Source organism: Lontra canadensis, unplaced genomic scaffold (genome assembly GCF_010015895.1).
Source record: "Lontra canadensis isolate GAN:19392208 unplaced genomic scaffold, GSC_riverotter_1.0 scaffold206, whole genome shotgun sequence".
In the NCBI taxonomy this organism is placed as follows: domain Eukaryota; kingdom Metazoa; phylum Chordata; class Mammalia; order Carnivora; family Mustelidae; genus Lontra; species Lontra canadensis.
In genome coordinates this window covers 1,706,491-1,725,264 of record NW_022631200.1, presented here as the reverse complement: position 1 = coordinate 1,725,264, position 18,774 = coordinate 1,706,491, and the positions used below count along the sequence as shown (strand labels likewise).

The 18,774-nt window shown below is 45.0% G+C and overlaps 1 protein-coding gene across 2 annotated transcripts; it reads right to left on the bottom strand.

Annotated features, from left to right (window-relative positions):
- Positions 1-757: 757 nt before the first annotated feature.
- On the bottom strand, positions 758-18,171 carry LOC116861827 (V-set and transmembrane domain-containing protein 1-like). 2 transcript variants are annotated; one of them, XM_032848695.1, is made up of 9 exons: positions 17,961-18,171; positions 12,719-12,754; positions 12,315-12,599; positions 8,000-8,038; positions 3,632-3,724; positions 3,366-3,393; positions 3,183-3,220; positions 3,045-3,076; positions 758-999 (listed from the first exon to the last, which is right to left on the bottom strand). In XM_032848695.1, exons 1-9 carry the CDS (start codon positions 17,992-17,994, stop codon positions 892-894), a joined length of 693 nt encoding a protein of 230 aa, XP_032704586.1. In that variant the 5' UTR covers positions 17,995-18,171; the 3' UTR covers positions 758-891. The 2 variants fall into 2 exon arrangements, with proteins under 2 accessions (XP_032704586.1, XP_032704587.1); XM_032848696.1 differs by lacking the exon at positions 8,000-8,038.
- Positions 18,172-18,774: the final 603 nt, after the last annotated feature.

Genomic DNA, 18,774 nt, shown 5'->3' with positions numbered 1-18,774 from the left:
GGAGCCCAGGACCCTGGGATCATGACCTGAGCCATTGCTCATGAAGGCAGAGGCTTTAACCCACTGAGCCACCCAGGCACCCCGCATCCTTTGGTTTTAAAGAAATAATAAGAACAGAAATATGACAACACTGAGAAAGCGCTTCTGTTCATGTCAACAAGAAAACTGGTCTTGGCTTTGGGACTAGAGGGCTGCCCAGCACTGCTTGGAAGGATCATGAACCAAACACAGCTTGGGGCTTACCCTGGTGCACGCTTCTTACAGTTGCTTTGGTTAGTTCACCGTTGAGTGTCCATCTTTGTGGCTTGTATCTTGTGCTCCTTTTCTTTCTTTCTTTCTTTTTTTTTTAAGATTTAATTTATTTGAGAGAGAGCAAGAGAGAGCATGAGAGAGAGAATCTCAAGCAGACTCTGTGTTGAGCAAGGAGCCTGACGTGGGGCTCAATCCCAGGACCCTGAGATCATGACCTGAGCTGAAACCAAGAGTCAGATGCTTAACAGACTGAGCCACCCAGGTGCCCACCTTGCGCTCCTTTTCAAAAATCCCTCTGTCTATGGGGGCCTCACCCAACAGCAACCAATGGGCTTTTCTGGGGAATGATCTTTCTATTTGTTTGGGGTGCCATCCAGAATCCCGTAAGTGGCTAGAACAGTACCATCAGCCCGTAGATACAGGACATGTTTCAAGTCAATCCATACTAAAGTCACACTCCAGATTTTGGGAAAACCCAGCCAGTAATTCTTGAGAGGCATGGAAGCAAAAAAGCAGAACTTTAATTTTGTTACTATGGATTATGAGCCAAGGACGTGAAGTGACCTGTTTTCCATGAGACCAGTCATTCCACCATCTTAGCGCACGTTCTCCTTCTTCTAGGGCTCCGGCTGTCCTCCTTTACCTGTCACACTGCACATTCACAAGATCTTGGGGCTCCTCGGCAGAGGACAGAGACTGCCTCAGGTAGAGATCAGCATGGCTCCCTCCCTGGGGGGGTCTTTCAGTCTTTGGGGGAAAGAGACGGTCTTTTAGAGCTTAGCTGTCCAATATGGTACCTACAAGCCACATAGGGTGACTGACATTTAAGTGAATTAAAATTACATTTAACTTAAAACGTGGATCCTCAGTCATACCAGATGCATTTTGCGTGTACAATAGCCACATGTAGCCAGGGGCTGCTGTATCTGATAACACAGCCGTAGGACGCGTCCATTACTGCGGCACGTCCTACTGGACAGCCCCATTCCGGGAACGGCTGTGGTCTTGGGGAGGATGAGGGGTTTGACTCTAGTTTTAATCATACAACACTACTAATGACTGGTACCAAGAAAAGTCATTGCAAATGTATGGGGTTGAGAATAAGAACTCCCATCCCATAAGAATACCTATTGGTTGTGTTAATATCACGCTATTTAAAAAACAATTTTATTGATATATAATTCATATACCATGAAATTTGCCTAACAGAGGTGTGCCATTTGATGACCTTTAGTGAGTGGATCTGTGGAATGAGGTAGCTCTCACCAGAATAACTTTTAGGACATTCGTTACCAAAAAAGTTCCCTTTGTGCCTGTGTGGTTATACCCGCCCTCCTGGGTGTGGTTATACCCGCCCTCCTGGCTCTAGCCACAGCCGGTTATTGAATTACTCCCTCGGAAGAGTTTACAGGAATGGGACAATGGACAGTCTCCTGTATCTGGCTCTTTTCATAATTTAGTTAAATGGTTTTGCAGTGTATTCATTTAGCACATGGATCTTTCACTAGTTTCTTCCCTTTTTGTCGTTGTTGTTGTTGAATAGAATTTCACTGTATGGTGAGGTGCCCCACCATAATATCATGTTATTATAATATTATTATTATCAACAAGTTGCTAATCAATGTCATTTACCCAACATTTAACATAGACTAGATTTGCTCATTGATGGTTCATTTGTGAACCTGTGAACTATGTTTTTCTATGCCTTTTAAAAAATATATACGTATCTCAATGAACACCATGGGCGTAGATATTTTTCAAGTACAACAGCGAACAGTTTGCACCTTTTGCTAATGCCCCTTTTCACGTGCTTTGGCATACAGAATGGACCAAGGAACCTCTGTGTCCTATGGAAAAATGTACAAATGTCATCTGATAGTTGCTCTTAGAGGTAATGATAGTTAATGGATAGTTAACTAATGATAGTTAATGATAGTTAAAGGACAAGTAAGGACTTATGTTAAGGACTTAGTTAATGATAGTTAAAGGACAAGTAAGCAGTTTTTTAAATAGAAAAAATTGATTGATGTACATCGATTAACATTTGTTAATCAATGCTTTCATGCTATCCATCTGAAGTTTTAAAACTTGCCAGAAATTCCAGCAAACCCTTTATGTTTAGTGTGTCACTGGATTCACACAGGCCTTTTCATGGGGGATTTTGATCCCCGTTAGATAAGGGAGGGAATAAAGCGTCCGAATCACTGGGGTTTCATGAGTTGTCTCAGACCATATTGGCGGTAAATAGTAGCCATGGGGAGTTGGAACCCAGCTACTGTGGGATACAAAGCAGGTGTTTCTTTGTTGAATTATTGAGCTATAACTAACATATAGCATTGTATGTGGTTAAGGGGGACCATGGGTTGATTTGATACATTTATATATTGCAACATGATGTCAGCTAACATCTCCATCCTGCTGCAAAATTACAATTTCTTTTTTGCAGTGAGAACAATTAAGACCTAGTCTCTTAGCAACTCTGAGGTTTATAATACAGCATTGTGAGCTATAATCACGGTGTTGTGCGTCACATCTCCACGATAACTTATCTACTAGTTGCAAGTCTGTACCCTTTGGCCAACATCTCCCCAGTTCTCCCACCCCTGGTAACCACTTATTCTACCCTCTGTTTTGATGAGTTTGGTCAAGGCACATGCTTTTTAAACACAATGTTAATTGGCCTCTTGTCAGTCGTGTGAACTGAGGGCATCCAAGTAACCAGAATGTGGGCTAAACCAGGAGGCAGACAGGGTCAGCCTATGGTGCTAAGTGACCTCGTGGGGAGAACTCACCGAGACAGATATCCTCTCCAGGTTGGATAAATCTGCATATGAGTGAAAGGAAAAAAAAAATCAGGTCTCGGATTGTAGGAGTGAGACTTACTCTTCCCATCCCACGATTCCCTTGTGGTTTCTTCCCTTACCACTCACCTGTAGCCTCCTGCTTGGGAAATTCGGAATGGCTGGTTCTAAGAGACAGAAACACATTAGGGATCTGAAGACTGAGGGAGAGGACAGGGCTTTGGAGAGAAGAGGCATGGGAATCACAGAAGTGCAAACATGGTTCCGGAGAAGGGAGAAGGGAGGGACATAAGATTCGTCAAGTATATCTACCTCTTGGTGGAGTCTCCATGTGACGAACCTACAAAACAACAACAACAACAAATGGGGAGGGATTTGTGTAATGAGAAAATCCGTCACTTCATTCCCCTTCCCCAGTGTTTAAAACCAGGGCTCCCTGGAGTGCCCGAGTTGCTCAGTCAGTTAAGTGTCTGGCTCTTGATCTCAGGGCCATGAGTTCAAGCCCTGCGTGGGCCCCATGCTGGGTGTGAAGCCTATTTATTAAACAAGCAAACAAACCAGTGCTTCCCTGAACTCACCATGCTGGGTGCATCTGTTGATGAAGAAGACGGCGAGGAAGAGGACGGAAATGGAAAGGCAGCTGAAGGTGGCGGCGAAGATCAATCTGTTGGCTGATGGGGGAGGAGCAGGTCATAGAATCAGTTTGGCTCCTGAGACACCCTGATCAAGTTCAGCCCCACAGGTGCGAGGAGGCAGATACCCTGGCTTCCAGAACTTGCTGCTACCACTTCTGAGCTGGGACTTCCAATGACTATGGGAATTTCCTTAATCTCTCTGACTTTCCATTTCCCTCTTCAAAGTGAGGATAAGAACAGTAGCCATTGGACTGGATAGCAGAGGGTTAACTGGGTGGGCACTCGAAGAGAGGGCCTCGCCCAAAGGAAATCCCTAATAAACCTTTCAGCCGTATCAATAATTCTGATTATTTATGGTGAGCCTCTCCGTGGTAGGGGCTTCACACGTCCTTCTCATCTTGACAGGAAGCACATGGGACGGTGGGAATGCAAGCTGGTACAGCCACTTTGAAAAACAGTGTGGAGGTTCCTCAAGAAGTTAAAAATAGAGCTACCTTAACAACCCAGCAATTCCACTACTGGGTATTTACCCCAAAGATACAGATGTAGTGAAAAGAAGGGGCACCTGCACCCCAATGTTCATAACAGCAGTGTCCACAATAATCAAACTGTGGAAGGAGCCCAGATGTCCCTCGACAGATGAACGGATAAAGAAGATGTGGTCTATATATACACAATAGAATATCACTCAGTCATCAAAAAAATGAAATCTTGTCATTTGCAATGACGTAGATGGAACTAGAGGGTATTATGCTGAGCGAAATAAGTCAATCAGAGAAAGACAATTATTGTATGATCTCACTGATATGTGGAATTCAAGAAGCAAAATAGGGGAGCATAGGGGAAGAGAGGAAAAAATGAAACAAGAAGAAATCAGAGAGGGAGGCAAACCTTAACAGACTCTTAACTCTAGGAAACAAACTGAGGGTTGCTGGAGGGGAGGTGGGTGGGGGGATGGGGTAACTGGGTGATGGGCATTAAGGAGGGCACGTGATGGAATGAGCACTGGGTGTTATATAAGACTGATGACTCACTGACCTTTACCTCTGAAACCAATAATACATTACACATTAATTATTTGAATTTAAACAAAATAACATTAAATTTAAGAAAGAAACATACAAGGTAGCTTTACTGTTCCCATTTCATTCTAACCTGAACAAAGTATGCAGAAGTTAAGGGAATTGCTCGGACTCCATAGCTGGGATGGGTAGCTCCGTGCTGGCCTCTGGGTGTGGAAACACCAGAGAAGTGACCTCACACTCTGGGGAGACGTACATTTACCCCTGTCACTGTGATGCCGCAGAGAGAACGATAAGTCCCATCCCAGAGGAATGAAAATCCACACTCAAGAGTTCAAGAGTTAAATGGTATGTGTACTGAGGTATTATTCAGCCATAAAAAAAGTAGAAAATCCTGCAGATGCATTATGCTGAGGAGACAAGCCAAACGAAAGCAAATACTACCTGATTAGATTCTACTTATGCAAGGAATCTGAAACAAAGAAAAAAAAATCTTTCAATTGAACTTGTAGAAGCAGAGAGTAGAGTGGTCGTTGCCAGGGGCCAAGGAGGGTGGCGGGTGGGGAGGTGGGAAGAGGCTGGTAAAAGGCTACCGGCTTCCAGTGAACAGAGGAGTAAGTCCTGGAGATCAGACCATCACGTGCACACTTTGGTCAGTTATGCCTCCAGAAGGGAGGGTAAGGAGAGGGGCGGGATGAGAACACGGAACTTGAAGAGCTGAGTAGTGATGGAAAGCACTGGCTTCAAAGCAGAGTCTAAAACCTGACTCAATGTGTAGGAATGAGATTGTAGTGATAATGATTATTTTTCCCCCTCATATCCCACCCACACCTGTCTCCCTCTGTCACGGAGGATGCCAGCGCTCCTCCACTCCCTTTGCCATTTTTATGCTCTCTGGATCATGGTTTCTTTCACTTTCCAATGTGAACATTTGCATCTCATTGTCGGGAGACTGCCAGGAAGGACCCCGAATGCCTCGGGATCTCTGTATCCCAGGGACACCTCTTTCCCAGGACTGCCTGAACCCCCTAGCCCAGCACAGTGCAAAAGGCACCAGGGAGGGACATGGATATCGCACTCTTGCTCAGTCCTTTTCTTCTCAGCCCTCCTTCCCCGGCACCTCCTACACTGTCACTTTCACATCAATACTTCTTTGAATCTTTTGGTGGCACTGAATCCAAGAGACCCTCAAAGCAGCAAACTCTCAGTGCCTCTCCGGGAGCCTAAGAAAGCAGGGTGGGGGGGCACATGGGTGGCTCAGTGGTTTAAGCCTCTGCCTTCAGCTCAGGTCATGGTCTCAGGGTCCTGGGATGGAGCCCCGCATCAGGCTCTCTGCTTAGCAGGGAGCCTGCTTCCTCCTCTTTCTCTCTGCCTGCCTCTCTGCCTACTTGTGATCTCTGTCAAATAAATAAATAAAATATTAAAAAAAAAAAAAAAGAAAGAAAAAGAAAGCAGGGTGGGAACAGCTGCTCCAGACATCAGCCCTGCTTACCGTTCATCTGGCCTTGGGCTTCTCTCCCCCAGCCCCTCACTAGAAGGGAGAAGTAAACCATCACAAGACGTTCCCCTTCCTACGGCACCACAGCCTGCTGATCTTCGTTCATCCTGAGACATCCATGTTTCCTGGCCAAATTTCCCACTGCTCTTTACAAACTGCTAGAATAAATTAGCAAGGGTCTCTGGTGTAGCCATGAAGGAATCACAGGGAGCGGTGGGATAAAGCTTGCGACGGGCATAAATGAGGCCTCAGGCAGCAGAGAGGAAGCCGGGCCTTATATGCACATATGCGACCCTCTGTATGGGCTGGGAGCATCCTATCTGTGCTTAAAGACTTTATTCCATTTAGAATTGCTGCGGTGTAAATTTGAGCTCAGAAAGTACATCTCAAGAAATGATCTACACACCCACTAGGATGTCTATAATAAAATGAAAGGAAAATAAATGTTGGCAAGGATGTGGAGATATTGGAACCCACATGTATTACTGGTGGGAATGTAAATTGGTGCGGCCACATTGGAAAACAATTTGGCAGTTTCTCGAGAAGTTAAACATAGAGTTACCATATGTCCCAGCAATTCTACTCCTAGGTAGATATCCAAGAACACTGGAAGCAGGAACTCAAACAGGTGCTTGTCCCCCCCGCCCCCAGAGGTCATAGTAGCCTTAATTGCGATACCTGAGAGGTATGAACAACCCAAATGTCCATCATTGGGAAGGGAATGGGGAGAGACTGCTGATGGGGAAGGAGAGTCCGTTTGGGGGGGATGAGAATGTTCTGGAATGATAGAGTGGCGTTGGTTGCACAACCTTGTGAATGTGCCAAATGCCACCAAATCGTGTACTTTAAAAGGCTGGATTTATGGGATGTGAATTACAAATCAATACAAAAGAAAGAAAATAAGTAATGCGAGAGCCAAAAAGAAGAATGTTCCTCTTCCTCTTTCCCCTCACCCGTCGCTAGACTTCCTGCCTTATTTCTGGTACTTCCGTGGTCCTTGACTTGATCCAATTTCAGATTTCTCCCAGAAAACATTCCTGGTGTGACTTATGTTCATAAGGCTGGAGTAGAGCTCATTCCCCAAGTCTGCTAATACCGAATGAAAACATTTTCAAAGGCTATTACTTATTTTGCAAGGACATTTTGGGAGATACCTTAAAAAAAAAAAAAGTTGTTCTAGCATAGACTCTAATGACAGCCTTGGACAATTTTGGCTCGTTGGAGTAGATTACAGGGAGGTTATGAGTTGCAGGAATTAAGTAAGCAACTAGATGCCAACTTACATTATATATTTGGCCATTAAAATCTGGATGAGCTGTTTTCATCCAAAGATGTCAAAAGTTCTAACTTTTACAAGCATCTCCAAGGATAGACTCTTAGTCAACTCTTCATGGAAAAGCAACATCAGAGAAAAATAACTTAATATTCACCTGTTTTTGGAACTCTAAAGTTTTAGCAAATCCTTGATCACACACATTCCCAAAGCACCTGGGCTCCACGGGTCCCCATCCTGTTGCCCAAACCGGACACACAAGCTCATCCCCAGTCTTCACAAGACTCCACCATGGTGTTTCACTACGTAAAAAGACAAACACGCCTCTAACTGTTTTACTTGTCGGCTTTTCCTTAACCCACGAGGAGCTTGGGGGTCGTCTTCCCAGAAAGGCAGTCATCTTCCCTATCACAGTGAGAAACCAAGCATCAAAGTTCTTCTGTGCCTTTTAACCAAAGGGGACTGCCTGCCTCATGTGATGGATAAAAATTGGAAAAATATCTCTCAGATTATCTTACCACTTTTTACTCCCGTAGCTCCATGTCCATCGTGGACATCTAGAAAACAAAATGCAGGGGGGACAAAGTCAGTGATTGAGTGGAAATCTTGGGGACATAGGTCCTCTTATTCTGCTTATGGACTCTAAGCCCCCTTTGGGAAGCGGAAAATGTCTTTCCCATTTCCCTTCCCCACTTCCCATTTCCCATTTTCCCCTTGGGATGCTCACTGGGTCCCCAAACCTGGGCCATAATATTAGATGGCTCTTTTTTTTTTTTAAGATTGTATTTATTTATTTATTTGAAGGGTGGGGAGAGGCGGAGGGAGAGAAACTCAAGCAGACTCCATGCTGAGCACAGAGCCTGACATGGGGCTTGATCTCATGATGCTGAGATCATGACCTGAGTCAAAATCAAGAGTCAGATGCTCAATGACTGAGCCACCCAGTCACCCCCAGACGGCTTTTTTTAGTACTCCTGAGTTTCCCATTATTTTTATCATATTATGTTTAATAACAAAACATTTATAAGTGATCTCACTAATTTTACCCCTTCCAGTCCTATTCCTTGCCAGCCTTCCCTATCCCGGAAAGGAGCACCACCATTTTACAAATATTTTCTCCCATTTGGTAGGTTGTCTCCTCATCTTGCTGACTGTTTCTTTTGCTGTGTGGAAGCTTTTGGCCTGATGCAATCCCTCTTGTTTATTTTTGCATTCGTTTTCTCATGGTTTATGGGTCATATAAAAAAAAATCATTGCCAAAGTCGTGTAATGAAGCTTTTCCCATTTTCTTCTTGGGGTTTTATGTCTTGGGGTCCTATGTTTAAGTCTTTAATACATTTTGAGTTAATTTTTGTGAGTGGCGCAAGATGAGGGTCCAGGTTGATCCTCTGCATGTGGTTATCCTGTTTTCCAACATCATTTGTTGGCTCTCGATTCCATTCTATTGATCTATGTGTCTATTTTTATGCCAATGTCACACCATTTGGATTACTGTAGCTTTTTTTAAAAAATATTGTTTTATGCACTTCTGTTATTTTCATAGGTTATATAATGGCTATTCAGTAGCCTAAAATCCTTGCTATCACATGACAGTTTTTAAAAAAGATTTTAGGGGCGCCTGGGTGGTTCAGTGGGTTAAAGCCTCTGCTTTCGGCTCAGGTCATGATCCCAGGGTCCTGGGATCGAGCCCCGCATCGGGCTCTCTGCTCAGTGGGGAGCCTGCTTCCCTTCCTCTCTCTCTGCCTGCCTCTCTGCCTACTTGTGATCTCTGTCTGTCAAATAAATTTTTAAAAATTTTAAAAAAGATTTTATTTATTTATTTGACAGAGAGACAGAGAGATCAGAAGTAGGCAGAGAGGCAGGCAGAGAGAGAGGGGGAAGCAGGCTCCCCGCTGAGCAGAGAGCCCGATGTGGGGCTCGATCCCAGGATCCTGGGATCATGACCTGAGCTGAAGGCAGAGGCTTAACCCTCTGAGCCACCCAGGCGCGCCCATAGCTTTGTAGTATAGTTTGAAATCAGTATTACATTAGCCCCAGCTTTATTCTTCTTTCTCAGTATTGCTTTGGTTATTCAGGATCTAACAGGTCTTTTGGTTGAGTCTTTAGGATTTTCCATGTATAACATTATATCACCTACAAATAAAGACAGTTGTCCCTCTTCCTTTCCAGTTTGGATGCCTTTTATTTCCTTGTTTTGCCTGATTGCTAGGGCTAGGACCTCCAGTATTATGTTGACTAGGAGAGGTAGGAGTGGACGTCCTCGTCCTGTTTCTGTTCTCAGAGGAAAGATTTTGACCTTTCGCCTTCGAGTACGATGCTAGCTGTGTATGTCCTGTCATGTTGAGATGCATTGCTTTTATACCTGATTTGTGGAGAGGTTCTCATCTTGAAAGGACATTGTGTTTTGTCAAATGCTTTTTCTGCCTCTATTGAGATGATTATAGTCTTTTTGTCTTTCATTCGTTAAAATGGTCTATGACATTTACTGATTGTGTACGTCGAACCATCCTTGCACCCCAAGGATAAATCCCAATTAACCATAATGTAAGATCTTCTTAATGTGCTGTTGAATTTGGCTGCTAAGGTTTTGTTGAGAATTTTTGCCTCTGTGTCCATGAGGGACATTGCTCTGTAGGTTTCTCCCAGTGTCACTATCTGGCTTTGGTATAGGTAATGCTGGTCTCATGAAATGAATGTAGGAATGTTCCCACATCTTCGAGGTTTTTTTTAAAGATTTTATTTATTTATTTATTTATTTTTTTGACAGACAGAGATCACAAGTAGGCGGAGAGGCAGGCAGAGAGAGAGGAAGGGAAGCAGGCTTCTTGTTGAGCAGAGAGCCCGATGTGGGGCTCGATCCCAGGACTCTGGGATCACGACCTGAGCCAAAAGCAGAGGCTTAGCCCACTGAGCCATGCAGGTGCCCCTTCAATTTTTTTTAAGTAGGCTCCACACCCAACATGGGGCTTGAACTCATGACTCTGAGATCAAGAGTCACATGCTCTACCGGCTGAGCCAGGCAGGTACCCCAACATCTTCCATTTTTAGTAAGACTTTGAGAAGGATTGGTGTTATTTCTTTAAATGCCTGGTGGAAATCACCAGTGAAACCATCTGGTCACTTTTCTTCATTGGGAGGTTTTTGATTATTGAAGCAATCTCCTTATCTGTTATTGATCTGTTCGGATTTTCTATTTCTTCATGATTCAGTCTTGGTTTATAGACTTCTACGGAGATTCTCTTGCCCATAGGTGATTGCCCAAGTCTCCAGGTGCTTCTAGGCCATGGCCAACAGGACCTGGAATTAATTTACAGTCTCCTTCAGGTCCCACAGCTGGTACTGAGCTCTGTCTGCCTATTACTCAATGCACAGGTGGGTGAGACTCCTCTCGGGTCCCTTGCTGTGTGGTGCCAGATCCCACAACTCCCACAAAGGCACTTCGGTTTGTGGATGGATGCCAAATTTCTGTTGTTAAAGTTGGGGGGGGTCAAAAACGAGGGATGTCTTATGCCGTCCTGATAGTCAGTTTGGATTTTTCTTGTTTTCTCAACTTGTAGTGGCTCTGGGAGTTCTGTTTTCAGCAGAACTATAACAATACAATTGGGTCTGTCATATGCAATCAGACATCAGAGTCTCATACCGTGACCTGGAGTCATCTCAGGGTCTATGTTGAGTAAGAGGGGAGGTTTAGGACTGATCCTGAAGAGGCCAAAGCAACATGGGTGAAGGGAAGGACCAGGGATTCCTCTTTTCCAAAGCACCTGGGGACATTCTTACCCATCTTTCTATTAACCACAGATTTTATTTTCTGAATGTGACACTTTGATATCTTGGGGCATTGCTGACCCTGCAGAGATCCCCCACCGAGGGTATCCACTTCCCCAAGCACACCCCTCTGTGCAAACCAACCATTCCAGAGCTCATACTGCCAACCACCTCCTCTATGGCTCTCACACTCTGGGTCGAGATTCCCTGTCAGATACCAGACAATCAGGGACAACCTCTATACACCAGAGCCAATCTTAAGTCTGTTCCTTCCCACAGAAACCTCAGTAAAGACTCTTGCCCAGTTTTCCTCCTCCCTCTGTTTCTTGACTGTCCTTGGTGCGTCTCTATGTGGTCCTATGTGGCATGGCTATACCCCTCTTCTTGGGAACTCTAACAGACTATCTTTCTCTCTCTCTCTCTCAAAGATTTTATTTATTTATTTATTTGAGAGCAAGAACGTGAGAGAGAGCACAAGCAGGGGGCAGGGCGGGGCAGAACGAGAGGGAGAAGCAGGCTCCCCCAGGACGATCTGAGCTGAAAGCAGACACTTAACCAACTAAGCCATCCAGGTGCCCCCAAACTATCTTTTTCTCAATGACAATCATCTCTTCATCTTTGGCCATACTCTACCTCAAATTTTCTATTCATACCTATATTCTTTTTAAAAATTTTTATTTATTTATTTGACAGAGAGAAGGAGAGCATAAGCAGGGGGAGTGGCAGAGGAAGAGGGAGAAGCGTGCTTCCTACTGAGCAGGAAGCCCACCATGGGGCTTGATCCCAGGACCCCAGGACCATGATCCAAGCTGAAGGCAGATGCCTAACCCACTGAGCCACCCAGGTCCCCTAAAACTCTATTCTAAAACACTCCCACTTCCACCTCGTTGATCCACACTCAGAATCTCTGATGAGAACCTTTCCCCACACTCACTTCCTATTTCCACCATATTTTACATTCAAGTGGTCACATCTGTCCATTTCCCGGACTTTTCCTTGCCCAGCCAGGTTCCATCACAGCACAGGAAATATATGCCTCAAGAGCAAACCCGAGGCAGCCTTTCTCACCTCTGACTTTGAGCTGTAGGTATTCGCTCTCCCCTGACCACTCCTGGGAGACCATTGTCTTGTAGGCGCAAAAGTACATCCCAGCATCCTTCGGCTCCAGGTGAGTAAGGAGGAACTCAGCCTTGTGTCCTGTGGACCTCTGCTCCTGCCTGTACCTGGAGTCCTGCAGCTTCCCCAGCACGAATGTCACATTCTGGAAGTGAGACTGGCACCTCAGGGTCACGTTGCCTCTGTATCCCACCACTAAGCTGGACAAGGCACTGAGGGAGGGCTTGGGAAGTGTCTCTGGAAAGAATTCAGAGTTAGTCTGACTCTTCATCATGATGACCACCAGTGCCCTCCCAGAATTCAGAGCATGAAAGAGAAAATCTGGGTTGCAGGAACAGATAGGTGAGAAAACTCACCATTCTTTTTCTCATCTTCAAAGCCCAGGCTGAGCCCTGGAAGAGAAACCCTCATGAGACATGGATTGTATACTCATCTTTGAGTACATATCAGGCAGAGAACGTGTGGCTAATTTGTTAGAGATCTATCCTGTTTCTTGGAGGCACTTCCTTGGATTGATTTTTTTACCTTTTGCTTATGTCCCATTGTTTCTCATTCAGGAGTTACATTTACGTACAAAGTTCCAACAGCCTTTACCCATTTATGGTGTTGCTTTCATGATCAGGCTTTCTTTCACCGCCTAGACATCATTACACATTTGCCTATATTTTCTTCTCCTGCTTTCCATGACTGCTCTTTTCACCCTGGCCACTTAAATAACACAGTCGTTATTTTACTGTGGAGTGTGAGCAGAGGGCTTCCTCCCTGATTCAAATGGAGAGAAGTCACTCTCTCTGACAAGATTCTTCTTTTCGCAAGGAGTTCAAAACTTTCACGGTCCTAAATGCTCCTTCTACATGTGACTTCTACTCCGTGACCTGGAGTCATCTCAGGGTCTATGTTGAGTAAGAGGGGAGGTTTACAAACCTCTTCACAAACGTCAGGCCCTACCTCTCCTGTGTTCTGTTCTGTGTATTTCATTCTGGGATAGGAAGGTCATCCCTTGGATGAAAATATGGGAAACCTGTCTTGGGGGTCTGTCAAGCAGTGAAGCTAGAATTTCTCTAGATGTGAGAATATCTCAGAACACCTGGCCCTTGCTTAAACTCAGGGGTTAACTCACAACACAGAACCCCCCAAGTTTCACCAAGAAAAAAGGTGCACTGAGGCCAAACTTGCAGTGACAGTGGTGGGATTTATAGGTAGGAAATCATCCTCTGGGTCGTCAGGGGGTCCTAGGTCTCATGTTCCCTTTTTAGTCCTCCCCCAACAAACCCGTTTTTAGACTCATGTTGTGTCAGCTCTGGTATCACCCAATATTCTGCTCAAACAGTGACCACCCCTTTTTAAAATAAGTGCACAGATGCCTTTAGTTCATTTTGCCTTATGAAACCCTACTGGAGAATAGGGTGTAAAGGCGAGAGAGAGGTTCTCTTTCTTTGACAAATAAAACTATATATACTTGTTACACAACATGATCTATATGTATATACACACACATACATAGAAAAATTACCACAATCAAAGCCAATTAACACATCCATCAGCTCCTAGAGTGACCCTCCGTGTGTGCGTGCGTGTGTGTCTGGGGTGAGAACACAGAATGATTAACTATGGTCTCCATGCTATGTGTTGGATTTCTCAGAACTTGTCCCTCTTTCCTAACAAGGGACCACAGTGGACATAGACAAGGAGGACTGTCCACACAAAAGGAACTGTCATTGATGGGAATGCAGGATAACTGGAAAAAAAAACACATTTCTCAGGAAAAAAGTACAATGAAAACCCACCAATTACCAAGTGTCTGTCATTCGACAGACTCTTTACAGACACTGACCACTGACACACTTATACTCTTTAGCAGGTTCTTGGTGGGCCACTGTCATCTATCTTCTTACAGCTATGTGCTCTGAGCAACATCCAGCCTCATTGGGTGCTACACCTCCCACTGAGATAGGTAGCAGTGGGGATACGAGAAACCAAAGCTCCCTAAAAACTTAGGTGATGCTGTGGTTTATGATAAGAAATACACATTTGCAGGGCGCCTCAGTGGGTTGAGCCTCTGCCTTCGGCTCAGGTCATGATCTCAGGGTCCTGGGATCGAGCCCCGCATCGGGCTCTCTGCTCAGCGGGGAGCCTGCTTCCTCTCCCTCTCTCTCTGCCTGCCTCTCTGCCTAGGTGTGATCTCTGTCAAATAAATAAAATCTTAAAAAAAAAAAAAAAGAAATACACATCTGGTCTTTGTCCTGGTTCCTGGCACATAGCTGCTACTAAAGCTCTTGGAATTTTCTTAACCATGTTTTTTTTTTTTTTTAAAACTTTTATTTATTTATTTTAGGAATCTGTACACCCAATATGGGGCTCAAACTCATGACCCCAAGATCAAGAGTCCCACGCTCTTCTAACTGAATGAACCGGACACACGCCCTTGGAATTTTCCAATGGTTGGATGCAATATAAGTGTCTTTCATTATGTTATGAAGTGACTTCTGGACCACACCTAAGGATGAGGGCTGGTTGCCAGGGGAACCAACCATAGTATGGCAAGCTTGGAACATTCAATTCCATCTCCTTGACCTCTGGGAATGGGGGAGGGGTTGGAGATGGAATCAATTGCCATTGGCCAATGATTTAATCAATTGTGCTTATGTAATGAAGCCTCTATAAATGCTCAGAAGGATGGGTTCAGGGCACCTGGGTAGCTTAGTTGGTTAAGTGACTACCTTTGGCTCAGGTCATGATCCTGGAGTCCTGGGATCGAGTCCCGCATTGGGCTCTCTGCTTGGCAGGGAGTCTGCTTCTGCCACTGACTTTCCCCCTCTTGTGCTCTCTCTCTCTCTCTCTCATCCTCTCGCTCTCAAATAAATAAAAATAAAATCTTAAAAAAAAAAGGGAGGATGGTTTCAGAGGGCTTCCAGGTTGATGAACAGAGGGAGGTTCAGGGAGAGTGGTGTGCCTGGAGAGGACGTGGAAACTTGGTGCCCTTTCCCCATACCTAGTTCTCCACATCTCTTCTATTTGGTTATCCCTGAGTTATAGCTGTTTATAGTATACTGGCAACCAGTAACTTAAATATTTCTGTGAGTTCTGTGTGCCTCTCTAGCACATTAGCCAAACCCAAAGAGGGGGTCATGGGAACTCCTGATAGATAGCTGACTGATCAGGTGATGACCCAGACTTGCCATTGGCATCTAAAATGGGGAGGAGGGAGTCTTGCGGGACTGAGACCTCACCTACAGGATCTGATGCTGACTCCAGGTAGATAGTATCAGAGCTGAGTTAAATTACAGGATACCCAAATGGTGTTCAAGAATTTCTTGGTGGTTTCCGGGCCCCACCCCCACACATTGGAACTGAGCACCAGAATCGATCTCCAGATTCCTGTTAAATTACGATTTTACAGATCCTTTGAACGCATAATCTGGAAAGCTTAAAAATTGCATCTAAAGCATTCTTCAGATTATGTTATACAAAATATTCTCCTATTCCATTGTAGAAAGAAATGTTGTGGTGACACATCATGGATGGACCTTAAAAACATCATTCCTGGGATGCCTAGGTGGCTCAGTCGGTTGGGCCACTGCCTTTGGCTCAGATCATGATCCCGGGGTTCTGGGATCGAGTCCCGCATTGGGCTCCTGCTCAGCAGGGAGCCTGCTTCTCTCTCCGCCTCTGCCTGCCTCTCTGCCTGCTTGTGCGCTCTCTCTCTGACAAATAAATAAATAAAATCTTTAAAAAATCATTCCTAGAGAAAGAATCCAGACATGAAAAGTCACATGTATGATTCCATTTACATGATAGATGCAGAGTAGCTCCATTTAGAGAGACAGAAAGTACATGGGTGGCATCCCCCCACCCACCCCAGGGAAGGGGGATGGCAAGTGGCTGCTTTGTGGGTACAGCATTTCCTTTACGGGTGATGAAAACATTTTTGGTGGTTACACAACATTGTGTCTAAATGTCTAAATGTGTCTAAAATGCCACTTGATTGTCTACTTTAAACGGTTACTCTTAGGTGAATTGTATCACATTTTAAAAATTTTACATTAAGTTGGGTACATTTACCCTCTGTACTGAAGAAGTATAGAGATCGAAATATCAGAAGTCCACCCGATATAAGAAGCAGAAATGACTAGTTGTGTTAGTTTAGGCACGAAACCTCCATTAAGTGCAACAGTGAATCTGGCTTCCAAAGCAGCCCAACCTAGGGATTCAGGGCTGTTAGGGTCTTTTCTCTCAGCTGCCATGTGTCATTCCCTCTGAGTATTGTCACGACAGGACCAGGAGCCTGGAAGCAAGTCTGTAGGCAGCTACAGTCTGGCATCTTTGGGAGGTCACACTGAGAACCAAAATTTATCTGAATCCCAATGCTAGTCTGAGAATCTTCCTATAGAAGTGGACTGCCTTGCTAAGCATTATAGACCCATCCATGGAATAATGATTTGTTGTGTCCTCCAGAAAGGTAGGTTCAAGTCCTAACCCCTAGCACCCGTGAATGCGAACTTATTTGGAAATAGCATTATTTGGGAGTAGGCTAGTCCCATAATTCAGTATGACTGGTGTCCCCATAAGAGGTGGGGAGCTATAGAGAGACAGACACGGAGGGAAGATGGCCATGTGAGGACATGAGGGATTGCAGCAAAGCATCTGCAAGAAAGGAACCCAAGGACTGCCTACCATCCCCAGAAGGGAGGAGAGCCTGGAACAGAGTCTCCCTCGGGGCCTCGGAGCCCTCGAAGGAACCAGCCCTGCTGGCACCTTGACTTTGGACATCTCACCTCCAGAACTGTGAGAGGATAGATTTCTGTTGTTTTAAGCTATTTGGTGTTTGGCACTTCGGGAAATGACTACGGGCAGGATGAGGTGAGTCTCTCGACTGCCCAACTTATTCTGCCCTGCAGTAGGGGCTCAGGATATAGCCACACCTAAGGCTCAAAGCATTACCTAAAGGAAGGGCTGTATCTCAAACGAAGGAGGAAGGAACCGGGGCAGATGACAAGTCCTGATATCCTCTCCACACACCCCTCAGCTCCACCTCACAAAAGAGGAACTGGGAGCTTGGTCAGTAGCACTGCTGGCTCACAGACTAGAGCTCCTACGAGACCAAGCCAAGGTAGTAATCACAGGTCTTCCTATTAACAGGCTGAGGTCCCTTAGATTACATAACATTCAAGTTGAGGACAGTTAAAATCAGTAGAGAATGGGGTTGGTCAGAAATTTTTCTTTTCATCCATTGTCCCCAGATGTAGCCCTTCTTTATAATCTTGGTCTGTGCCCAAACCCATAGTTCCACACCCTATGTATCCCACCCTCCTCTATGCCAACAAGCATTCATGGCAAGAGTGGTATTTGGACCAAGCAGGTTTGCAGACCTCATGGGAGCTCTGCATTGCTTAGCTGAGTAAATGAGGGTATCACCCCATGGCTCTGAACCTCACTTCCCCAGGTCCCCAGAACAGAGGAGTGTCATACCACAGCCCACGAAACTCTGACAGGTAGCATGTGTCCAGTACACAGAAGATATCATTTCACATCAACCCCCGCTTCACCGTGAATTTTCTCACCCACCCAAACCCATCTGTCCTAGTCCTGGAGACTCACCAAGGCAAAGCAGGGACAGGAATTCTGTGAGCATACTGTCCCTTTGACTCAGACCGAGATCCCGTCTTCAGTTTTACAGTTCAAAGGAAGAAGGGGAACTGGGCCATCGCGGGTCCCTCCTGCCCACTTTGTCTCCACGTTGTGCGGGTAGAGGTCTTACCCCGACACGTTGGTTCTCCACTGCCTGGTGTACAGTTTCCTCCTCACAACTAAGCCAGGAAACCATCAGTGACAACATCTCCCTCATAAATGTGGTGTGTGTGCCTCCAGCTCCACCCACTCTGAGATCTGTCCTATCTCATCTGAAGTCCTGACCAAGACATTTTCTTTAAAAAATTTTGTTTTGGAAAATATTTTAGAGTTACAAATAAAACAAATATTACAGAGCTCCCACATAACCATCCATCAGCTTTCTCATTGGTAATAGAACTGCTGTATATTATGAAAGCCAGGAAGTTGGCATGGGCACGATACGATGCCTGGGCAAGCACGTGGTAACATCCAGAACATCCTGCAGGAGTCTTTGGTAAAAGATGGGAACCCACTGCTCCTGAGAGCAGGGTGGTCAACAAGAAAACAGAAATTTTGAGGCTGAGCCACTTGTCTTTCAGTAAACCTTGACAAATGGGTCCCACAACATCAGAGTTTTCCTGTGCTTTCTGTTATAGAAGAGAAAGTAAATCAAGCGAAATTGAAAAGCTTCTATTCAACTTTTTTCCCAAATAGGAAGAGGGTAATCCCATTTTCCAGGAACAAAGGAGGAAATATTGGTGAATTAAGGAAGCAGATTCCTCTCTAGTAGTACAACACTCAT